General features: G+C 39.4%; 2 protein-coding genes and 1 long non-coding RNA gene across 4 annotated transcripts; 2 read left to right on the plus strand and 1 right to left on the minus strand.

The window, feature by feature from the left end:
- Nucleotides 1-32: 32 nt before the first annotated feature.
- Nucleotides 33-20,049, plus strand: LOC125380082. 2 transcript variants are annotated; one of them, XM_048396316.1, is made up of 4 exons: nucleotides 33-154; nucleotides 2,072-3,250; nucleotides 17,218-17,259; nucleotides 17,843-20,049. In XM_048396316.1, exons 2-4 carry the CDS (start codon nucleotides 2,968-2,970, stop codon nucleotides 18,472-18,474), a joined length of 957 nt encoding a protein of 318 aa, XP_048252273.1. In that variant the 5' UTR covers nucleotides 33-154; nucleotides 2,072-2,967; the 3' UTR covers nucleotides 18,475-20,049. The 2 variants fall into 2 exon arrangements, with proteins under 2 accessions (XP_048252273.1, XP_048252272.1); XM_048396315.1 differs by lacking the exons at nucleotides 17,218-17,259; nucleotides 17,843-20,049 and adding an exon at nucleotides 8,488-11,115.
- LOC124119341 lies at nucleotides 13,003-14,418 on the minus strand. Its single transcript, XR_007221054.1, has 3 exons — nucleotides 14,277-14,418; nucleotides 13,499-13,545; nucleotides 13,003-13,135 (listed from the first exon to the last, which is right to left on the minus strand). It is a non-coding gene; the product is annotated as an uncharacterized LOC124119341 (long non-coding RNA).
- Nucleotides 20,050-21,622: 1,573 nt separating the features above from the next.
- On the plus strand, nucleotides 21,623-24,503 carry LOC125380083. The gene is made up of 3 exons (XM_048396317.1): nucleotides 21,623-22,934; nucleotides 23,224-23,271; nucleotides 23,982-24,503. The coding sequence occupies exons 1-3, from the start codon at nucleotides 22,661-22,663 to the stop codon at nucleotides 24,230-24,232; spliced, it is 573 nt and encodes a 190-aa protein (XP_048252274.1). The 5' UTR covers nucleotides 21,623-22,660; the 3' UTR covers nucleotides 24,233-24,503.
- Nucleotides 24,504-26,330: the final 1,827 nt, after the last annotated feature.

Genomic DNA, 26,330 nt, shown 5'->3' on the forward strand with positions numbered 1-26,330 from the left:
GCACACACCATACGAGGTAGTCATGTCTTTCAAGTTGTTATAATAACGAAAGTAGCAACTGCGCGTGTGCAGAAAGGCTTAGGTGGAGTGGTGTCTGTGTACGTGTATGTAGACGCCTTCTGTACATCTCTCTGTGTCATTTCTCTTAATTAAGGTAAGAAAGTTAATCAGTCTGTTGTTTATGACGTGTTGCTGTGTCAGGATCACAGAACGTATGTAATGCAGCAGCGTTTATGTTGGAGTAGTGATTATATAAAGTTGATGTGAATGTCGAGTTACTTCCTGCTTGTTTTCAACATCTGAATGATATAGGTCGCGTAACATTTGTTACTCAATGACAGACGCAAGAAGCATGAAATGTCGCTGTACCCATTTTTATACAGAATATAAAATTAAGGTTACATATGTTTCACAATGTCACTTGATGAGTGTTGTTAGTGCTGCCTGTCCATGTTGATGGCAACTGTCACCGGGTCGTAAAACCAGTCTGGTCACATTCTTGAGATTTACTGCGTCGTCACCGTTCGACAAACAGCTTCCCTTTCCCTAATATGCCCGGTGTCGCCACCCTTTAATATTGACAGTAGCGGGTGACTTCGCCAAGGTGAACACTACCAAGCTTACTGTCGTTCATTTCCCGACGAACGTCAGTATGTCACATGATTACGTTGTCAATCGCGCGGAGACATACAGAACTACTTTAGGGGAATTCCTCAATGTAAAAAAATAACATTAAAAAATAATTAGGGAAAACTGAGAGCAACATCGATTGAATGATCACGGAATTTGCTTTATCTTCATCAGCTGATCAACGTCAACAAATACAACTTCAATCCTTAAGTTAAGTCCGGCGGATGCCATACTCCGGTGTCTTTACGTTCATTGTCAGGGAATCAGTGACCTGTAAATTTTAATTTCTAGTGGTTTAAATCGCATACTTCTATCATCCGCCGGAGTTTGCCGAGAGGTGACGACGCAAAGGGCAATTAAGAGAGAGGTGAATGTTACGTTCACTAGACCGTGACTAGACTGGTTTTAAGACCCGTTGACATCAACACACGGATATAACAAATCTTTCTGACATTTTGATAAACCACATGATGGGAACATTCAGTGAAGCTTCTTTTTCAAATTTAAGCATTTGTGTAAGACCTGCCCACTTGGTTAAGTACACACTACTTCACTATACGACATGCTGTATGTAAGCAGTCTACTGCCCTACCTTTCTATGGCATGGAGTATTTCTTTTATGAAAGGAGCTTCTGTGCATGAACATTCATTGAGTACACTCAAACTCATATATGTACGAGTTCATGCCACCGAACAGTATTCCATTTATATCACGACGTGTCTGCTTAATGTGGGAGGAAACCCACGAACACGGGTATGTTGCTGGCATACCTAAAAACATAATCAGGGCGAAGCGGGATTCGAAAAAAACGATCATGACTAAGGGACACAACTGTGTACAGTGAAAACCGGTGCCTTAGACGACTGGGCCACCCGTGTCCTCCATACATGTACTTGTGGTTCGACCTTTGCTATTGTTATTCCCGAGGTGATATGGGACACAGGCTGCTCAGCTCTCCACATTGCTGAAACCAGGATCGGCGGTTCGAATCCAATATTTGCTCCTGTTATGATTCTAAGTTTGTCAGCACCCCTTTCATGCACGTGAGTTTCTCTATTGGGTACGTTACTTCGAGCTTTCCTCCCAAATTAAGCTGACATGTCGGTAAATACTTGAACTACAGTGAGCAGAGTAAGCCAAACATCACTCTCACATGGGTTAAAATAATACATCGCTTTACACATAGCAAAAGTGATATACCCGAAAGAGAAACATGTATATGAGGAGGGGAATTCTGAATCCTAGTCTGTAACATTCGTGTGAAGTGATGAGATGCGTATGTGTAGGTGGGAGTCTACATGTATGCTTCGGGAAATTGATCACATATATAAGCACTGTCTCACGACACTTTCAAATTCATAATATATGTTTAAATCCATCACAATGAAAGAAATTGATTCCATTTAATTTAACATGGTCGTGATGATTGTCTTTTGCCAGACATCATGTCGGATCTTGTCTCAGTTGCTGCGATCAAGGATCTTCTGACAGAGTGCCCAATATGTATAGAACACTTTGATGACGCAACACGAATTCCTCGTCGTATGCCATGTTGTGTACAGTCCATATGTCAGCCCTGTCTGGAAAGCTACAGTGGAGGTGCTGCAACCCTATCCTGCCCCATGTGTCGACGGCGACATAATCTGCCTGGTGGGGTGAAATCTCTGCCCAAAGAGACTGTCATCCTGAAGACTCTGGACTACCTCAAGATCCAGAAAGGTCTCCATCTGCCATGTACAGATTGCCCTGACAAGGAAACAGCTGTAGCTCAGTGTGACAACTGTGGAACATTTTTATGTTCCATTTGCTTAAGTGCCCATAAACGGAATACGGTATCAAAGACCCACACTATAAATACATTTGATGAAATGAAGGGCCGACCTCTACAGAGTTTTCGTCGTCTACATCAGTGCAGTCAGCACCAACAACCTGTACAGTTCTACTGCTACACTTGTGACAAAGTCGTCTGTGTGTCCTGCACTGTAGTAGATCACAAAGAAGGGAAGGGACACAACGTCGTGTCCGTGAATGAAGCACACCAAGGAAAGGCGAAGTCCATAAATGATGTTTTAGGAAAGATAGAAGAGAAGACAAAGAGACTGAGCGAAACGGAGTCAGCCCTTCAAAAGAAGATAGAGAACATCAAATTGTCAATGAAGGTAGCAAGAGATGATATCAATAAAATCTTTGACAACCTGAAGGATAGAAGGATTGTTCTTCTTTGATTCAGCCTATCAGATGTTGAGGGGAAATCTGCTGAGAATCTGAAGGTTACAGAGGAGGCCTTGGATTCGACAAGACTACTGCTGACTAAAGTGAAATCTTCTTCCGAATACATGCGACAGATGCGCAACAAAGCTGACAAGGTAGAAGATCTTCAAGTAATGGGATCATCTGAGGCATCTTTGAACTCCATGTTGAAGGAGTCACCACAGGAAATACCCTTTGACAGGACTGGAGTCAGCTTTGTTCAAGCAAACGTACAACATCTGCAGAATACTATCAATGTGGCAGGAATGGTCAGATCAGTCACGTTCTCCCCAACAGAGAGGCCGAATGGTATCCCAGATACTGCAGTACACAACGTCATCACACTGGAACCTGCAGAGTTCCCTACAGGTAGGTAGTAAACTATTACATATTGTTCATCTATTTATCATGTGTGCAGCTACCTCCTATGTATTGAATCCTAGAAGGGACACTGTCGCGTTGTCAGATTGTCGCCCTTACAACAATATAGTTCATATATCGTTATTGTCTGTGTCGTTTTTCATAAACCAAATGTGTCTTCACAGCAAGAAACAACGTTGCTATTTCTATTCAATTTAATTCTGGTCTCAGAACGGCCCTGTCGTTTGCGTCTTTTACAAATGTGAGTGAGTGAATGCGTAAGGTTTTACGTTGCTTTTAGCAATATTCCAGCAATATCACGGCGGGGGGACACCAAAAATGGGCTTCATACATTGTACCCATGTCGGGAATCGAACCCGGGCCTTCAGCGTGACGAGCGAACCCTTCAGCCACGAGTCTACCCGACTGCCCCCTTACAAATGTAGAAGTACCAAAAAACTGTGATCGTGGAATTGAACCCCAGAACCATACACTCAGGGATTTCCTGACACGCTGTAAAATAACTGTAATTTAGTTCAAAGCGGCGTTAAACCACAGGTCACGTTAGTCACGGGGAGTCCTTGGATGGGTGACTGTGTTCGGCTGCTTGGCTCCTTAGAGTTTCTAGGGCTTCGGTCCTGCCCAACGCTGAAGCACATGCACATGTGGTGCCTCTTTGGGCAAGGAAATTCTTCTCACTTTATCAGCTTGTCGTCATGATATTTGATAACTGGTCATCATGTAACTTGTGTGATATCTTGACAGCGTAAATTGTAAGTTATTCTTTTTGATGTTACTACTTCGAAGACATTGAATATGTATACTGAAAGGCAAAAGAAACGTCACTTCTGAAAATACTGATAAAACTTAACAGACACTGGCAGTGACATGTTCTGTGGTCAATAAACTCATTTATCGTTCTACTGCTTCTTTTTGTTGCCTTAAAGTCCATTTAACAATTGAGTGTAAAATGGAGTGCTTTGCCCAAACGCAGCCTACAAAAGTGCAATGGGACTCAGTTGCGGAAAAATCTTGTCAAAAACATGATGCACGTGCATATCGTGGATGGTATGGGTATAAAAGAAAATCAAAACTGTTCAGCTGGCTTTCGTTATTTCGATTAATCAGCTATGCCAAGATTATCAGGAAATGAGAGGCAACAAGCGATCGGAAGACTGCAAGCAGGCCAGAGTGCACAGATCGTTGCACATGCATTCAATGTCAACGTCAGAACGATATATCGTTTGCAACATCGCCAAAACATCACCACCGACGACCGACGACCGACCGCGTAGTGGTCGTCCTTCAGTCACTATTCCCAGAGAAGATACGCCAAAATCTGCAGAATCGATTCCGAAAGGCCACTGAAACAGCTCGGCAAACCTTTGGCAACCACCAGCGTGCCATCAGTGATCGTACAGTCCGGCGTCATCTAACTGCCAACAACATCTCGTGCCACCGTCCTGCTCGTGTACCCATCCTGAGAGATCGTCACCGACAGGCCCGACTGCATTGGGCCAGGCAGCATCAAAATTGGCGTCAACAGCAATGGAGAAGAATCATCTTCACTAATGAAAGTCGCTACTGTGTTTCAACGGTGGATGGCAGAGTCAGGGTCTGGCGAAAGAGGGGCTAACGTTATGCTGATGCTTGTGTTATGGAACGAGACCCGTGGGGCGGCCCAAGCATCATGGTTTGGGTGGAATCGGACTGAACTTTTTTTGCCCGTCATCAAAACCACACCTTTCAGCGAGACAACGTCCGTCCCCACACTTCCAGAGTCACCAGGGACTTCCTCCAGCAGCACAACATCCAAATCATGCCTTGGCCTGCCCTCAGTCCGGATTAGAATCCCATTGAACTCTTGTGGGATGAGATCCAACGCCGACCCAACGACGTACGCCTAAGGCCGACAACTGCAGCAGAACTGCGGGTAGCGTTCCTGAGGATATGGGCCCATATCCCCATATTAATGGCCTTCATCAACAGGCTAGTCCACTGCATGTACAAGAGAAGTGTGGCTATAGTCAACGCCCGTGGTGGCCACACCAGGTACTGATTTTGAACCCCCCGGCTATGATGTCTTTTGTTGCCTCCCCAAATTCACAATTCGCAAAAACCTTCCCCAGACTGTGGGTCAAACACTGACTTTCTCCGACGAGATCATCGGCCCTGTTGTTCTACCGCTTTTGCGTCGTCATGGCCCAGGCATTACCTTTCCTCGTGACAAGGCCCGGCCTCAAATTGCTCGACTTGTTCGATATTCTGTTCAACAAAACAACGTGTATGTCATCCCCTGGATCGGCGCCTTCAACGTCAACCACGTGTTCCACAGACGCTCCAGGAACATATTCCAGCAAACATGGACAGATATCCCACAGGACTTCCAAGAGACAAAGATGTGTTGCTTGCATCGCCACCAGAGGTGGACACACACGCTATTGATGTGTAAGTTGACATTTTTGCATGTTCATGTTTTTTTTTATGAAATCACGCATTTTCTGAAGTCAGTATGGCAAATTAAACCATTTGAATTCTTACAGGAGTCTTTTATCTGTTGGAAACCGAAATTGTTTCAGATTTGGTAAAAAACATAACTTTGCATTAAATCTTATTCAATTGAAGGGAGCACGGGTGGCCCAGTCGTCTAAGGAGCCGCGATTCGCTGTGCAGAGTTGTGGGTTCGAAACCCGGTTCGCCCCGATTATGTTTCTTGGTTTGTCAGCACCATACCCGTGCTCGTTGGTTTCACCGAAGACCTGCATCACATCGGGCTTTCCTCCCACATGAAGCTGACACGCCGTGATATAACTGGAACTGTTAAATGCGGCGTAAAACACAACTCACTCACTATTCAATGTCACAAGATCTTTTGTTGTTCAGTATAACTCCACAAGACTGTTTCACAACGGGGGTGATTCCAACTTTCCAACTTTCCAAAAGTGAACTTCCTCTTTGTGAAGAGCAGTATTCCAACACCGACGTTTCAGCATTTTAAGGTTACACTGGTGGATGTTCTTTCTCCATATTCCATATCCAATGGCAAACATTCCTGGAGTTGCGCCCCCTTGCCCGCTTGGCGGCGCTGCGGTAGTTACGGTCCAACATTCATCGTAGTATCCGCGGGAATATATAAACTTCAGTCGACATTGACCCACTTGCTTTTCTGTAAACAGCCGGTAGTACTTGAAGGCCTATTTCTATCATGAATTACGGAAGCTGGAAGTTGCCCAAACTGAAGACTGAGCTCAAAGCACGAGGTGCTCGAGTGTCAGGAAGAAAAATCGATCTGATAGAACGGTAAGTTTCTGATATTGCTATTTCTCGGTTTTTCTTACTGAGCAGTTATTTTATAAGATTGTAACAGTAACTATTCCCCATTTTGTCACTTTACACAGTGCAATATTGGTATCATGGTCATTGGTAGAACATATGTTTAGTTTAGACAACTGAGATCTCTAAACAAATAACGTAAGCACCGACGCGATAATGCCGACAACATAAGTGCTTCAGTTTTCGTTCACGTAAACAACATGCCCCCATTGCTAAGGACGCGTTGAGATGCACTGACAAGGGAAAGAGCGGTGACCACGGATCTTGTACGGAAGGTAAGTGTCAGTCACAATAATTTATTCTTCGAATTAATGACTCACTGGCAGTGTGCAAAATATTACACCCTTTTACATGCGGTTGGGATAACTTCCGGTTTATAGATTCTATAATTATTTGGGCAATCATTCAATAATACATCGTTCTTCGATACGAAAATACATAGTAAATTTAAGCAGAGATAGTATCTTGGAAGCGCCCTAAGGACTGCATCGCGTTTAACTCACCAACACCCACACAATCAATGTAACATTTTCTCCTATCTCCCCCACCTCCCAATAAATGACAAGTCCCCAAAAATGTATCTTAAATAATCATAATGCCCCCGTCCCTTTCTTCGTTGCTATACACATATTTTGAATTTTGATTCATCTGTGGCCAAAACATGATGTAACAAAGCGTGAGGTAGGTACTGAAATATTTGTAAAACATTAAAAATTGCTTGAGCTCTGCACCATCCGATGGCTGAAGAAAGGCTGAGGGTTATCAAGTTCATCGTCCTTTACAGTGAGTGCCTTTTAGATTTTCATATAGTTTTATTCATTTTAGCAAGTGTGATTGGTTCACACATTTATTATTTCCTCAGTGTGAAAGGTACACACATCTATTATTAAAGCCAGAAGTTTGAAAGGTTCACACATTTATTAGGGCTGAAACGATACATTGGTGCACTGGTGCATCAAGTTTTCATGCATGATACACAGTACTTTTTTACACTTGCTAAATTAAGTTTCTTACTACTTGTTTTATGACACCCAAGTGTCAGTCAAGTACTGCAAATATGATGTAATTAGCATTTCAAATTCACTACTAGAAATTTACTTTTGAACCTGCTCTGAAATATTTAGTCAAGAAGTTTCAACACAATTTGACATAAAAATGTGACCTTATGTACTGTGATGTGACCTCCCTGTACGTATCGTTTCACCTAGAACATTTATTTCATCCTCAAGTGTGAAAGGTTCACACATTTTTTATTTCATCCACAGGTGTGAAAGGTTCACACATTTATTATTTCATCCACAGGTGTGAAAGGTTCACACATTTATTATTTCATCCACAGGTGTGAAAGGTTCACACATTTATTATTTCTTCACCAGTATGATGGGTCCATACTTTGATGTGCATAACAGCGTTTATATTTCTAATATTAAAATTAGATGTAATGAAGCCTTTGAATGGTAGTCTAACAGAGTAATCTTTAGACATCGGTTCGATTCCGGTCGAAGGCAAACACATAAAGAATCCTTATTCACAGCATGTATTTTTATTTTGTGACACAATGTCTTATTCTTGTGATAAAATTAATATCCGTATTATTATATGTTGTTTGTTTTCTAACAAAAAATTTATATACAATTACTGTAGTGCAAGTAAAGATATTATTACTGTACAAAAGTCAAGTTTTAGTACTGATAACAATGCAGAGATGGCTTAAGCTTCCTTACTGACAGAAATACTGATTTGTTGACTTTGGAGTTACAGGGATCTGTTCTTAAAATAATTGTACTTTTTGACAAAATGGAAACTAACACATTTGTGTACTCCAAAAATAATTTAATAGTCCATATATTTTACAGTGATTTTTTTCAATTAGGTTTTTTCTTTTACAGTTGTTTATTTCAAATGTTTTTCAGACTAGAGAGCTATGACCGAAACTGCAATTTTGGGAGAGAGCCAGAACTTGAAGCTGAGTTTGAAATGACACTGCCCCTAGTTGAAACTTATAGGGATGTAAATGGTGACAGTCATCTTCCTTTTTTAGCATATGAAGCTATAAATTATTACTTACAGCCTTTTCAGAAGAAACTTGGTTCAAGTTCAAAGAATCTGTACACTAGTAGGTTTTTGAAATTTTTTCGTTATTCAAAACCTAGTAACATGTGTTTCCTGAAGTCTGAGTGCTGTCTGATGTGACTTACAAAGTCGATATTGCAATTGATGACGATGGTTCTGTTGTGGAGGGGCAGTGTGAGTGTGCTGCAGGCCAGGGTCCATCAGGACATTGCAAACATATTTGTGCAGAGTTATATGCTATGCACAAGTTTTCAACAACTGGCGATGTTTTAACTGAAGAAACATGTACTCAAAGATTGCAAACATTTCATAAAAGTAAACCCTATAAAGGCAGTCCCATAAAGGCGACTGACCTTGATTTATGCAACAGTGAATTGAATGTTATATTTGACCCACGACCAGTTCAGTATCGCAAAGTGCCAAATTACCCTGACTTTTTCCGCAATGTTTTGTTGAACCACCCTAGTGTCAATACATTTCCAGTTGCTCAAATGTTTCCTCCAGCAAATCCATTTGCTGTTAATCATGATCATGATTTTCTTAAGTTATCTTTAGCTGACCAATACCTGAAATCCCAGAATATATCAGAAATATCAGATATGGACAAAACCAACCTTGAAATAATAACCTGTAAACAGTCAAAGAGCGAGGAATGGAAAACTGAACACACACAGAGAATTTCTTCTTCCAATTTTAGGAAAATTTGTTTGGTAACAGACAAAACTGATTTTCATAAACTTGCTAGATCAATGACTAAGCCTTTCGAGGACATTCAAAGTCCACCACTTAGACATGGCAGAAAATATGAAAAGGTGGCAATAAAAGCTTTTGAAAAGTCAAGTGGTTTCAAAACCTCACCATGTGGCATGTTTGTGTCAGATGTTCATCCATTTCTCGCAGCTACACCAGATTCACTTCTCGGTGATGATACTACCATTGAAGTGAAATGTCCATTTGCATCTAAAGACCGTCTAATCTCTGAGATAACTGTTCCCTATTTGAAGGTATCTGAGGGAAAACTTACCCTTGACAAAAGCAAGCCATATTTCTTTCAATTGCAAAGGCAGCTCTACTGTACTGGTAGAAAACAGTGCATTTTTATTGTATACACGATGAAGGATTTGAAATATTTTACTGTATCTCGAGATGACCATTTCATTGAATCTATGGTTGAAAAACTTGTGGCATTTATGACACCTTTTTTCAAAAAGGCACTACTTGACAAATTCTATTTCAGAGATTATGACAGGTATTCCTGGTAAATTCAGTTACTGCTGATACTCATGTGTCAATGGTCATCAGCCCTATAAACAAGAAAGACAGAATTGTAGTCTCAATGTTTAATGCTGAACATATTATATTCTGCATATATGGACATTCACAAACAAAAAGTTATGAAAAAACTTGCAGGGCTCCATTTAAGGATGATATTTCACCAGATGCATGTTGACGTGAAAAGAGTTGCATCAGACAAAACCAGGTTGAACTCTGGTCCCATACATTGATGCATTCACTTGTGTAAATAAATACAATCTCAGATGTTTATTAAGACATTTAGTACTTACTGTTACAGTACTATGTGACAATGGCAACCATCTCTTAATCACTCCAGTAGTTATAAGTTGGATAATCTAAATATCACAACGTACACACTGGTCCCATACATGGATGCATTCACTAGTCTAAATAAATACAATCTCAGATGTCAGTTCGTACTTACTGTTACAGTACTATATGACCAGGCACCTCATTATCAACTACTTGAAAGAAAAAATGGTCTTTAAAAAAAAATAACCTAAATATGTATGTGAATCATTAATTGCCTGTTTTTAAATTTGATGTGATGCTATAATCAACTGACATCATTGCTGACTGGCTAGGTTTGAGCACAACCACCAGTGGCTTAGTTAATGACATAAATCCTGCTGGGGTATCGTGCAGGAAGCAGAGGCACGGTAAGTCCCCATGATCCCCGGCTTTGGTTTCTGATGGCCTATAACCCGTGTTTTAAAACTGTATAAATGATATTGTTATGTCCAAATGTGTATGAAAAAATGTTTTTAAATATACCTTTGCATTCATGAGTAAATTGTGTATATCAACTTGGTCTCGTCGCTATATGGCTGAAATAGTATTGATGTGACATTAACTTTTAACTCCTTTTGTGACGATTGCAACCATCTGTTAAGTACTCCAGTAGTTAATAGTTGGAAGATCTAAATATAGATGAAGCTACAGTGCAATACATAATCACAATTCAGTGTCCATACTCATAAATATCATCACTGCTTGAAGCATACTCCTTCAGCTCTATATCTGAGGAATTACAACTGTCATGTGATTATTATCTGCAGCTGAACTGTTTGAGGGAATGATAAAAAAACATTGTCATTGACTTCTTTCTTGTCATGATTGCCTTTTATAACATCTGAGAGAGCTGAAGCAACAGCACTAAGATGTGCCAAATATCTGGACCGGTCTAGCTGCTGCCAGTATCATATGAAGAATACACAGCCATGGGACACAAAAAATTACAATTTGTTTCTCAGTAAACATGTATCCATTGAAAAAATAATCGATATATGATCCAGAAATATACACTTCAACTTATTCAGATTTTAAGTTCGTGAAATAAAAGTAACCAGTATTTGGGTTTAATCCAAATTGCTGCCATGGAAAACAGGAAAGGGCACCAGTTCAACTTGTGTTTGATACATGTGCAAAGTTTCATAATAACATATGAAACAGTTTCCGAATTATGCTCGGACAAGAAATGTGTCTCTCCCACTTTGTGGCAGGGGATAATGTAACAGTACGCACCAAACAATGTCAACATTCTTAAATTCATGTTACTGATGTCATAAATTTAAAACAAACTCAGTGAGTGAGATGGGTTTAACACCACATTGAACAGGAAGTTTAGCATTACATTATCATAATCTCTGATACTAACACATTTATGTTTGTACCTTGACAAAAGAGTATGATTGATTGTGGCTGCACAAATGGTAAATTTGCTTCAAACTTGCTTTTTGACCACAGATTCCCATTCTAGTCTCAACATGATACATAATCGATAACATGTTACATTCAACTTTATCCTCATGAATATTTAGCAACAATTATCTTTAATCATGTAGCAAACGCAAATAACAGGCCTTTTTGAAAGAAATTAGAAACAAATCTCCATACTCTGCGTCTGACTAACGTCCGCCTGGAATGAAAGATATTTTTAATAATTTGCTAACCAATATGATTAGCAAGTAGAGGGAACAATGCACTTTTTGAAAGAACAAAGCATGAAGCAAACCGTGGTTATTTCTGTGGCTAATTTGGTTTCTGAACTGTTAAGAGGTTCAGTAAGTATTTTGAATGTTTTTGCCAGACCAATAATACGTTCAATGTGAACTCTTTTGCTTGATATTTTCCTATCACGCATAACAGTCTTGCCAGACATACGGTTTTTCTTTGAGAAGAATGTTGGCATATTAATGGTAACATCTTTTGGTGCAAAAATATCTTGTACGTTGAAACCTTTATCGGCCATAATACTATCTCCTGGGTCACACATCACTGTCAAACCACTACGCTCTACTATTTGACGATCACTTGTGGAGCCACCATACGCAGGAGACACGATGCGCAGGAGACACATACGACACAAGACCACCTGGTGTGGATCCAACAAGTATTTTGATAGTATTTCGATTTTTATACGTTGAGTAGGTAGACTGCTGAGCTATGGGGCGTTTTGGTTTCTGGATAGGGCATTCAGTACCATCAATGATAATTCGTGTGGATGGAAATTTGGATTTGAAATCAGAAGGACAAAAATAATGCACTAAGTCTCGTTCTGGCCAGTTATCAAGCTCACTCCACTGTCTATACATAAAATTTACCCAGGTGATCCATACATTTAATACAGTTTTCTCTGAAATTCCAAAATGAAGACCAAGTTCAAAGTTAGTCTTATGTCGGCGCAGTTTCATAAGTGTTAAAAGCAATTGATTTTCCACACTGTTGTCATACTGTCAACTTTGCTGTACAAATAATTTAGGTGATATGCACACGGACCCAAACTTGCAAGTACAAAGGTGAAGTCTGTATAGTTTGACAGTCCTGTATAAAACAAAATTGCTGCAGCATTAAACATAATACTTTGTAATGAAAGCATTGGAAATTTGTCCGTCTGAGCTGATGTACTTTCATATTCAACCTCTGCACTATCTGCAGAACAAATGTTTAAGTCGGTATTCATGTCATCAAACTCAACACTGTCAATTATTTCCTCCCCAGCTACCTCACTCATATCACATTCAATATCACAATCTGTATCCATTGCTTTAAATGTCCTCTTTTGGCTCTCACGTCTTTCAATGCGGGATTTCCGTAATCCCCCATCGGCCTCAAGTGCGTTGGCTGATGCAGTCCAGGGAAAGATTGATGGTACAGCATCTGGTTTTCTCTGTTTCCTCAGAGGTGTACACCCTGGGGAAAACAGCAGTAGATTATTATTTTCCAAACAGATATTGTGCAATCTTTTTACTACCAGTTGTGAGATAGCTTTTTATGATTAGATTTAAGTTAATTTGTAGGGAAAGAAAAAATTTCTATGGGCACGATATGTTTTGTCACATTATGAACATAATAGTGATACACATCAATACATTAGAAAAGTAAACAAACATTTAAATTAAGGAAAATTATGATATAAATTAGCTGACAATTTTCGTAGATATAGTCTCAACATTACATACATCTAATGCCTGATACAGAGAAGTGTCTTCAAGTTCAACACGTACACATGACACTATTCTGACAAATACACATCAAAAGTGAACAAACATGAACCTGTATTCTTGAATCATCTGTGCCTCATCTCTGTGGAAAACAAGCACCTGCAGGAAAATGTAACATGACGCATTAAAGGCAAAAACGTCAAATATGTGTTGACATTCCTGGTAATCATCAATTCAACAAATTAAAGAAGAAAACTAAGAAGGGTTATGGTCAAACATCAACAACTTCATCAACGGGAATATAATGGTGGTAAACAGGGTTTTACCTTAATTAACTGGGTATGCACTAGACCCCTAGTAATTGATTTCAAAGGCCCTTGCATGAAATATATGAGGGTCAAACCTAAACATCACCATGATCACTGACTGGCAAAAAAATGGCTGCTATAGTAAGGCCTAAATGACACATTATTTCTATCTTGGTTTTAAAAAAACAATGAAATATACTCATAGGTTCACATTCAAACACACACAAACGTGATTACATTAGAATTAGCCAATACTCAAATTGACTCGCCTACTCTGACAGGAGGGAACTAAAATTATTGTGAAAAAAATCACACACTTCGAAGTTTTAAGAATCTTTACTCAATTTAACTCAATGACAAAATCAAACTATCTGTGAAAATAAGTGTGTCCCGCGGGACGGAACATATTCTATTTTGTCTGCGTCCATTCTTCACATTTCTGCATACTGGATACACATTTCTGAGTCACGTAAAACCCTCTTCGTAATTTCAATGCAAGAAAATAAAACAAATATAATTGGCATGCACGTTAATTAAATCTGCCAACGAATAGAAACATAACAAGTTACCCAAATATCTTACCATAACTAGTTACAGCAATGAAATCAGACGGTCTGAAGTGGGAATGACACACAACACTGTGAGGTGACAGTTTCCACATCTTGCCTTGGTTTGATTCGTCGCTCCTCCGAATAGCAATCAACCATCGTTTCAACAACATGGGTTCTCTCGGAAACGACAAACCACCTCGATTGCAGCATCCCGGGACACAGCAGCACGTCGAAGGCATCGTAAATACTTCGTTGTAGTTGTTGGTCGTGCAAATATCTATGAACCGCGTAATATACCGGAAGTACGCGCAGGACCGTAGCGTTTGGCGCCATCTTTTGGCGAAGTAGTAAAGGGGCATAACTGAGGAATGTTGGCCATACTATCACCAATGTTCTGCTCGTGCAAACGTAACCAAATCCATAAATGTCAAGTAAATGTTTAATATGAGTTGCCCAAGTAATTCTATCACATTCATCCAGCTCCTTCATTGTGAATAACATTGTCGGGGATATCTGTCATCATTCATTCTAATTGGTTTATACCAGCATTTAATAGTCTTCATATTATAATCCACGTAAACCATATCTGTGTCACATTAAATATCTCATTCAGAATATTCAGTTATTTTACAAATTGACTGAAAAATGTATCATAACGAATTCCAATAGATGTTTAATTTCACACCCCAGCTGAAAGTGATAGGATTAAAACAAAACGAAAGTCAAAGTACATTTCTTTATTTTTTGGTCTATATGTATGCTGTTATGGAAATGTTTGTTGTTACATTTGATTTATGTTTCCATAAACCGAACACAAATAAGGCCGTAGTTGCATTAATGCGCTGAACAATAAACTAATTTTGTTTGTTGTTCTTTTGTGTTAAAGATTAAAAAGACACCCTGTAAAGTCATACCTTCAACGTACTTATTTAGAAGAATTGACTTCATATGTAGCCTCAGGTACAAATATGCAAATATTTCAGTGTACACGTAATTGACACTTACGTTTGTGCGGATGTGTTACATTTATGAACATAAACGAAAAGACATAAAGACTGTTCCCTGAATACATACTGCAAGTATTGATCGATAACAATAATATATAGTTATTTAATATTTCGACAAACAGACAGCTCATAATCTCTCAATGATAGTGTTTACTTTCACAGATATAGATAGTGAAGCCTAATTCGTTGAGGTCACAAATCATAATTAATGAGGATATCATACTACATAAAAAGGAAGTAATAACGAAATGGATGGGCGTATCACACATGTGAATTAGTCCCCAGATTCAAGCATTCATGACTCATGGTGTGCCATTAATAATCAAGTGCCAGCATATATGATGAAAACTGAAATTTGATACATGTTTGTTTGACGTCATGACTTGTTTTATGTCTTTGGAGATGTGGCATTGAGACAAGACGACAGTGGTATATTGATAAATATTATTATATATTTCATCAACTTTCGTTCAACTGAAATAAAACAACCTGGATGTGTAAAACAGAATTTGAAACTTTTTCGGCAACATTAAATTACGACTATATCATGTAAGTAATGTCTTTGAAAAAACAAGTTCGTTTATGTTAATTTCATAACATGGGTAATTGTTAGACATTAATATAATTACATGCAAATTTGTTTCTAAAAAGCCTATTGTTAATATCGGACGTATGTGTTTAATTAGAATGTGTTTATTCTCTTCAATTTGTCTCTGTATTTTTCATTTTTTAAGAATAAAATATGATTAATTTTGTTATTTAAGCATTGACGTGCATGCACCGACGTTTATACAGTTTGACCCTTGCTCTATGTAAGCCCATCCTCACACAAAGTGTCAAATTGAATTCTTATCATTCTTTTATTTCACTATTTTATACCTCGAAGGATGTGTACACATCTTCAAATAGTAGGTCATGTTAACACTGGCCACCGTAAACCAACCAGCTGCATCTTGGAGAAATAGTTTCTCAAAAGAAGTGAGATGAGCGTATGTATGCTCAAAATGTTCCACAGTAACATCGTTTGTAGTTTGGTTACAACATACATTTATAAATGTAAAGGGTATTAACGTCGCTTTCCAGATTATTGTACTGAAAAAGCTACGTGCGTGCATTTATGCGTATATATATATATATATATATATATATATATATATATATATGTATATATGTGTGTGTGTGTGTGTGGCTCCTTGTACTGCTCCTGTGGCTCCTTTGGACCAATGCCGATGTCATAGAGCTAGGACACTGAGATACCATGACGGAAAGTTCACTTCGGCAATCATGTTTGCGGCTTATTTCTAAAACGGACTGAATGATTCTTTGGTTCGTGGTGACGTTTCAAATTGTTGTCTTGACAAATCAGATGTCAGTGATCTCGACTCAATCCCGGATAATCACAGAAAAACACATCTGCAGCAGAATTCAGAAACTATGAAGTGCGTTTAATGTGCATGGTGTTGAATATGTTCTATTTGACCTCAAAGACATACATGTCCCTGTGGCATTCAGGGGATAGCGGTCTGTCAAACATTATCGTGCCCTGTCAGCTTGACATGGTACGAACACCAACTTGGCGCACGTCGATGTCTGGGATTCCATTACGTGTGGCAGCTGAGGGACACAGTCCCGTCAAGTGAATTGCATGTTGTACTTCCTTTTCACATGATAATACTGTTAAAACAGGAACGTTCTGCATTATTTGTTTGTTGTTTGAATCCTCACTCAGCAATATGCCAGCTGTATGATGGATGTCTGTAAATAATCGAGTCTGGACCAGACAGTCCAGTGATTGACACAATTAGCATCGATGTACGCAATTGGGATACGATGACATGCACCAACCAAGTCAGCGTGTCTGACCACCCGATCCCATTAGACCTATTCTGACCCGGATCTTCACGACAGGCAGGCAGGCAGTACGTGTACATGGGACACACATACTGATTAATATCTTTGTTTCAGTGATGGCGATGGACCGGAGCATCTGTGACCAGGAGATAACATGTAAGATCTGTGTCCTTGACTCAATGATGTTACAGTATATTATTCATTGGTTTTGACATTCATTCGTCTGTTGAGTTCGATAGGTTCGACGGCTTTCGAGATCTAAACGAGCGTAAAACGCAGTGTCAGTCAATGTTAAAGTATAGAAGCTATGACAGGATTTGCGTTAGCGATGTTCCATGCAAGAGGTTCTTGGGTTTTCAATGTTATGTACAAGAAATATACAAGAGAGTGAGTGAATGAGTAGGGATTTACGCCACTTTTAGCAATGTTCCAGCAATATTACGGCGGGGGACACCAAAAATGGACTTCACACATTGTACCCATGTGGGGAATCGAACCCGGGCCTTCGGCGTGAAGAGCGAACGCTTTAACCACTAGGCTACCCGACTACCCCAATATATAGAAGAAGAACGCTTATGCCATTTGAAATTGATATAACGCTTCTTATAAATGTCTATGATAACTTGTAACTTTCTTTTTCTGGTTGGTAGATGGTAGTGTCTTGTGAATTAGGAAGTTAAAGTGTTATACACTTCAACAAGATGTGTTTGTATTTATTATGGACGTTTTCTTCCGACAGGCCCGACTCTGGAATGGGACTCAAGCACTGCTCATATCTATATTGACGTGTCTGAATGTGTAATCACAAACACCACCTCAGCCGCCCCTTCTCCTGACACAGGATGTCGGATACAAAATATCTATTCATGTCTGGCATCAAGGCCTTTAATGGTTAAAAACTGTCAAGCCCAGCGATGCATGTATCGCGTAAAGTTTCGGGTTTGTGTAAAGGAATTGATAGAAGATAAGAAACTTATACAAGAGATTGCCCTGACCCCCACCCCTGTAGATGCTGCCTTGAATCAACTCACTGGACTGAGTGTACGTGTTTCTACATGCCCCAACCACAAGCAGCAGCTGTGTCTCTGTGTGGGCTATAATAGCACCCTCCTCACTGATCGCCCTCTCATTCAGAACAGAGTTGGACAATCTATTGACCTACAACTGTGTTTTCTAATGGATGGGGCTAATGACAAAATATTAGTTATTGATGCCGGTGATAACACAGTGTACACCACCGTCACAGATGTTGCTTTTGACAGACCAATGTGGGTCATGATGTATGTTGGTAATCCCGCAACATCAGATGGAAGAGGAGAACTGATTACAGGCCACAACATCACAGGAACCTTCGCCAACTACAATCATTAGACTAGTTTCCACTATCCACAACAATCACACACTCCATGTAACATGCAATGTATAAAAGCACAGCTCAGTAAAATAATATGTATGCCTTTGACACATTATCAACTTGTGTACATATGTAAAAACACGTTTGATTTACATATTTAATACAAATATTAATGTAACCGTGACGATCCGGTTTAGAATCCTGCTTGCCGTAAGAGGCGACTATGCTTGTTGTAAGAGGCGACTAAAGGGATCGGGTGGTCAGGCTCGCTGACTTGGTTGGTGCATGTCATCGTATCCCAATTGCGTAGATCGATGTTCATGACAACAATCACTGGATTGTTTGGCCCAGACTCGATTATTTTCAGACCGCCGTCATATAGCTCGAATATTGCTCATTGCGACGTTAAACAACAAACAAACGAGCAAAGCAAATCCGAATGAATTTTGAAACCATAATAATGCAACACGGCTGATGTTCAGTACTTTTCCTTAGTATCTTACTGTCGCAAAACATTAAGCGGCAAAGTGGACATTATTTGAACGCAGACTAGAATAACAAAGTTAATGACTGAATATTCTCACGCTAGCATAAATTGCGTCTTACCTTCGAAGAGTGTAATGTTTTACAATCATATCAATTCTCATTTACCGATTATCGCATGCTGACCATGGCAAATACTATTTCAAGTAAACATGACACCGTGGTGTAGTTGCTGTGGCCCATTATGAATGTATACACACATTTAGGTTAACAGTACTATCCCGAGAGCAATATAGAATTGACAGCAACTATAAAAGTCCTGACAAAAAAGTCTTCGTTGAAATCATTTAAGCATTGCCATTGTCAACGTGTGGCAATAATTCATGGGAGATAACTCGTGTGGTACTACTGAGTAGGGCACCACCACATCTCTATCCCCGCTCCATATCGATACATCCTCGCCTGTAATCAACTCATTTGAACAGTCCCGTGATATTTGTTATTACCATGTTTAACTGCAATTGTAAAAAGCCCGCATTTGTGCATTTTCATTTTTTAGACATGATTATGTACTTTTTCATCTGACATCATGTTCTCTACTTCGACCAATGTTTATGATGTTCACAAAGGACTACGTCATTTAATGTCAGCGAGTTCGTTATATATAAAGCTATGTCAGTCATGTCACGTCATCTGAGTAAGTAAAATACCTCCAAGGTAAGGGCTGGACTGAAAATTATATTTTGATTAGGGTTTTTATGACTCGGGGCACGGGCTGCTCAGTCGACATAGACGGGACATAGCCAGGTGGCCGTGCTTTCCTATTTCATACTTAGATTAAGGTTCTTGGTTTATGAGTAATATTTCCGTGATTAAGGTTTTCATTCATCATTTAGCCGACGTGCTCTTATTTTAACTGAGCTATTGCTCAAAGGAACGGTAAACCTTACACACTCCAACCCAAATTACTTTGACGACACAATAATGATGGCTAACTTCACCTAGTACATCCACTCGTGAAATATGAACATGTTTTCCTCTCTGTGTGGTTATGTGGGATGGGGTGAGTTTGGTTAGGATGGGGTGAGGTTGAGGTGGGTGGGTTTGGGTTTGGGGTTGGGTATGGGGAGTTAGTCGTATTCAATGATACCTTTTCGAATGGTAGTTTTTAAGTGACTTCGCCCCTTGTATAATATCACAGGAAAGAAATCATCTGGTAAAATGATGTGGTCATGTTATTCTCTGTGGAATTATTATTCAAAGTTCTTTCCGCATTGGTTAATCAGTATCAGCAGTCATAATTTATGTTTCTATTGCCTACAATGTATGACGTGTCTGCCTTGTTTCCTTAAGACATTGGTATGAATATTTCTTGCAGAAAATAGAACCCAAGAGCCTCATAAGTATTAATGTTGTATACTTGCTGTGTAGTCGAACACTACTTACGTTAATGCTGCTGTACATAGCGCGCGCGCGTGTGTGTGTGGATTGTTCCTTATTGTGAAAGATATACACTTATTATACATTTAAGATGTCACCATCAAATGTCTTAAAGTGTTCATTTATTGTGAAGTTGTGCAAGTGTATACAGCAATTCCCAATGTTAGTATTATCTAGATATGTATATTCGTATTATGATGTTATATTAACTGGATTATGAATAAAAAAGTGAAGTGCAACATATAGGTTATGTTGCAATGTTTTGAATGGGGCTTCAAAATTGCTTGAATTTGTGTGAGAAACATCGTCATTTAAAATATAAACTTACCCTGTTTTGAAATTTGATGTAGTCCCCCTGTAGAGGAGATGCCTCTTACTTTAATTTGTAACCGAGTGCTTTACACGAACCAAGATCTATGATGTGGTTTCACATTAACCTGTTGATTTATTGGGAATGATCCTGTTGGTGCAACGTGATTGCCAATGGAACTGGAACAGCCGCAATTTAGGCTGCAGATGAGTGACACGACACGAGTGATTTGTGACCTGTCAGTTTCAAGATTTCACGGCATTCGACGCCAATATTTGAAAGAAATGTGACAGTTTTGGTTCTGACACAGAGGTTCTGTATAATTAGTGAGAAAACGCTACATTCACCATGATCTATCGTTAGTTTCGCCCTATGAATTAGTGTCCTGTGTCAACTATGTATACGCTCATAGGCTTCAAACATTCCATTGATGCACTGAGTGCATCTGCTGAAATGTCAACAGTCAAGGCTGGTGAAAAATAATCGTGTTGAAGATAATTATTTCCACCCTTGACATCCAGACTAGGCCTATTTTGGAAGATTGACCGTTGTTGCTTCAAGGTAAATATTAATGTCAATGACTTTATTGCTCTCACATATACTTTTGTGGATTTTGTACTACCACTATAGTGTGTCCACCCGTTGTAATTACTTTGCAGTAATTTGTACCGATTTGTAAACTTAGTTAATTCTATATGACAGTTGTTGATTGTATAGCATTTCTTTGCCTTTTGTTTTTGGTATGCCGTCTGTGACAGTTTAACTCAAACTGATATTTTCAACTTTAGCCAAACTATTGTTAACAAGGAGATAAGTACATATCTAAATATGCTACCAGTGACAAAGTCGAGGAACTGACGTCTTTGCACGCGGAGAAAACAATCAAGTAAAGTTCAAGGAATTGCTTCATGCATGAAGTCGCTGACGTCAAATATCGCATTTCCATGATAATACATCAAATGTTTTGAATGATTGCGGAAACCTAACTTCACACATCTGAAAGAGAATATTTTATATTGAATCTGTTTTTTTACAGTTTTATTGTATATACCTTTTTTATGATTGCAAAGATTATTCCTGTGGCTATACGGCTGAAATGTTGACGAAATGATGTTGTGTAACACAATCACTAACTGAAACAGGAACGCGGCTATTGAGATAACCTACAACGATAACATCAAACCCTATTGTAATAACTAACCTGGCCGTCTATGTGAGCATTGTCAAAACCTGTCAGTTCTCGTGTGTTTGACACATGTGCAGGGCTGTAGGTCACCAGATCCACTTTCTTACCTCTTACGAGCCGCATAGACTGCAAGTGACCAAACATAACCGGGAACTAGATGTTTTAGAATCAATGCAGAAACTGATCATTGTTTTTGCAAGGAAAGGGCATTGTTATACAGGATATATGAAGTCTACTGGTATAAGTATATTTAAGCCTCGCTTAATTGGATATGTGTTAAATGCTTCTTCAAAACCGATGTTAAACTGTTCGTGCTTGTGAATTATGTTACCTTTCTTTTGCCTCACATCATCAATACCCCACGGGCTTGACAGCACTGCATTCTTCTATATGAAGCAATGTCAACACACATCGTTCTTTACTATAAGGTAGCAATATAGTGTAAAGACGGAATATATAAATATTTAAAAGCACAAATATATTGGCATACAAATATATATAACTATAAATAATAAATACACATATATATTTGTGTTAGTTTTAAGCCACACACAAACCTACAAACATATGAGGCTATGACAATGCGAGCATGTTATTGATTTTGCCATGTAACCTGCCAAACATAGCACTGACCAAAGATAATAGAACTTCAGGACAGAAGACGGATCCTTGTCAGACATTGAAGGCTTTTTTAGCAATGGTTTTAAACTCACTAACGAGGCCGTAGAGTCAACTAAACAACTGCTAAACAAGGTAACGTCTTCTTTGGACAACCACACAGCAGATGAGGAGTAGAGCTGACCGGACAGAAGATCTACAAGTTACGACATCATCGGCTTCTTCTTTCAAAAGGATGTTGCAGGAGTCTCACATTGAGAAACAATATACGAGGACAGGCGTAGGCTTTGTACCTGCCAACCTGACCCACCTTTCCTCCGCAATCCAGGGAGCAGGACTGATAAGGTCAGTCACGTACTTCCCAACACAGAGGCCGGGATATGTACCAGGGGCTGACAGATACATTGCCATCACACTGACACCTGCAGAATTTCAAAAGGGTAAATTAATTTTTATTATGTACATGTATGTAAAAATATCTATAAAATGTTATTGTCGACATGAGGTAGCTGTGGTTCGACAGTTTGTGATGACTACTGTCCCACGTCTGCTTATAATGACTTAAGTTTATAACTAAATGTAAACGGTTGGATATATTCATTATTATAGTGTGTTTGGGTATGTTGTAGTGAAACTAACATTTAGTTTTAAATAGATAAAGGTATATCATAATCTTTAGTTCGACAGTTGGTCTATTTCATTTCTTAGTTACATTGTAATCTGTTTAAGTCGCTGATGTGGACAAGACGATTTCCAGTGGAGATGAAGCCATTTCATGTGAGATGTCATGTATTTAAGCTCCAACTTATCTTACTCATGTGCCCATCAACATAAGGGGCACCGCTTGACCTGTGATGTAAGGCTCCTGTGCGGATTTCCGTAGACGGTTATGCCAAAGTCTGTAGATGATTGGTTTGAATCAAAATTGAACCTTGACTATGACTCTTTGTTTGTCTACATCATACGCATCCTCATCGGTTTCACAAGCACCAGATGCTTGCCGTAAGAGGCGACTAACGAGATCGGGTAGTCAGGCTCGCTGACTTGTTTTCTGTTTGTCATAATATCCCAATTGCGCAGATCGATGCTGGTCCAAACGCGAATATTTACAGACCGCCTTCATATAACTGGCGGCGTTAAATAACAAACAGACAAAAAATCCCAAGCTACAGATAGTCGTGGAAGTTCGATGGATAGATGAAGGACATTAAAAAAAACCCATATAACTGTTCATATGATTTGCTTTGTCTTGTACTATATATTTCGTTGAAATGAAATGTCACTTTTTTTACTTGAAGGAATAATACATGGGAGGTGGAAAATACATATTTCGTCTTGTATCATTTTAATAAAAACATTCTCAGTTATGAGGCGACTGTCAACTTGAATGGGTGTTATGTTATACTGATTCAATAATGTGTATTTGTGAATGAGACTTACAATGAATGTGTTTTGTGTTATTAGTTCGTCTCTTGTTTCCTCCCTAGGTCCGCACCTTGAATGGCACTGCAGTACAGCGAGTGACGACATCACTGTATCTGATACTTTGGTAACAAATGAAAAGCCCAAGACTCCGCCCAAAGACATAGAATGTCGAAAAAGGTCGTGGAGACGTCTGTTGACATCAAGACCTTTGGTTATCAGAGGTGGAAGCCGAGAGATGTTTCTGGTGAAAGTCAGCTTCTCTTTGAAAAAAGGGTCACTGAGAAAAGAAGCATGGTGTTTGAGACAGCAATGATTGCCAACCCTGCAGATACTTGCTGGAACCAATCAACTGGACTGAGTGTACGTATCATAGGATGTCCAAAGCATAAGCACCAGCTTTGTCTCTGGGTGAGGTTTGATGGCAAACTCCTCTCTGATATACCTATTGTTTGCAATCAAATTGGTAAGGCAGGTGCCTTACATCTAGACACTCTACTGGGCGGTAGGAGCAGTAAGATTTATGTTGTTGACATTGGCAACACTACAGTGATTCAGTCTGTGACTGACACTGTGTGTGAAAGAACATTCTGTGTCATGGTGTATCTAGATGCATCCCAAGATTCAAACATGACGTGTGAACTAATATCAGGTCAAAACCTTACACTATCAGAAGGAATGACCCAGTTGTTATCTCTGAAGGGAAATGACTAGACGGTGAATAAACGCGTAAAACATCATCAGAGGGGATGGTCTCCAGGACCCGACGTCCATAGTGAAAGAATAAAGAGTTCGTGATCATTCCTCCCGTACAGATCTCAGCGACCATTGTGTGCATCCCATCCTTCCTTGCTCACCCGAAAGGCTCGAACCATATTGTATGTCTTAAATTCAACTCTACTATTTTTTATGTCCGATGTGGAAGGACACGTGAAGAAAATGATGGCGATGTAATTCCTTGTTTTAACTTTTCTTTATGTTCCCGCGTTTGTGCAGGTGAACTCTTGAATTACTTTTGCATGTGTTTGTGACGGGTGCCACTGGTGGACCTGGATGCTCTTACCTTACGTGTACACTTCGTATCATCACTAAGTGATGGTGATTCATAGACACCTGCTCATGATATAGTCGGAATCGTACAACAGACTTTGCCTTTAAGCAGAGATTTCTTTTGATTCTGTAAAGGCTTTTGTCGCTAAATACGCAATGCTGATATTTCTTAATATATCTTTACAGTACTGCTAGATTGATTCTTTAATTTTAAGAGTGAGTGAGTGAGTATGGTTTTAAGCCGCTTTTAGCAATATTCCAGCAATATCATAGCGGGGGACACCAGAAATGGGTTTCACACATTGTACCCATAGCGGGAATCGAACCCGGGTCTTCGGCGTGACGAGCGAACGCTTCAACCACAAGGCTACCCGACCACCTCCTTTAACATCATTATCAGTGTTTCACATGAGAATATTTATAGGCATTTGCAAATGATTTAGAGATTATCCTACGGCACACGTTTCTTTTTGTGAAATATCACGGTTTCCGTGTATCACATGGATATATAAGCTCAGTCAAAATATCTCGGAACGACGCTACATAAAACTGTGTCTGACCACTATCACAATGCATGACATCATATTTAACTATTTGCAACTATTCTTGATATGAAGTGACGTTGCTATGTGCGGCATGTAGCATAATAGGACATTTGGTGTGAGTTCCGAGTTGGTTATTCTTCATATTACCCGAGAGACACTGCAACCCGCATGCACTCTACTTGACTCTTTTTGCTCTGTCAGTAACCAGCAGGGATTGAGGTTTAACGCCGCTTTGAGCAATATTTCAGCAATATCACGGCAGGGGACACCAGAAATGGGCTTCACACATTGTACCCATGTCGGGAATCGAACCCGGGCCTGCAGCGTGATGAGCGATCGCTTTAACTACGAGGCTACCCCACCGCCCAAGCACTGGGGAGATGTAGATTCTGTATACTTACCACGATGTCACCGTGACATGTGGAATTTGGCATATATGTATCTATGTCATTCTACTATGTGTTTCACAGTAGTCATTTTGTTCTTAAGCGTGTCCTTTGTCACAATCATCGACCGGAGCAGAAAATCCAGTATTGCCTACATCACCTAGTGTAGTTCAGTACACAAGTTCCCTGTGTGTAAGAACACGTAATCAGAAAAGAACGTCCACACATATGTTGTTTACATATTCGTATTTTGTCGTTATGTTGATGGGCGATAATAGGGCCCAATTGTCATTATTCTAAGCAAACATAACCCTGATCATGAAAAGGGTAATTTTAACGAAATGCTGAGAATATAATACGTACGGCCAAAGTACAGAACTGAATTAAACACAAATACACACCTTCATAAACGGATTAACTATAAGTCTTGATG

This window comes from Haliotis rufescens, unplaced genomic scaffold (assembly GCF_023055435.1).
Source record: "Haliotis rufescens isolate VD_foot unplaced genomic scaffold, xgHalRufe1.0.p SCAF_15, whole genome shotgun sequence".
Classification (NCBI taxonomy): Eukaryota; Metazoa; Mollusca; class Gastropoda; order Lepetellida; family Haliotidae; genus Haliotis; species Haliotis rufescens.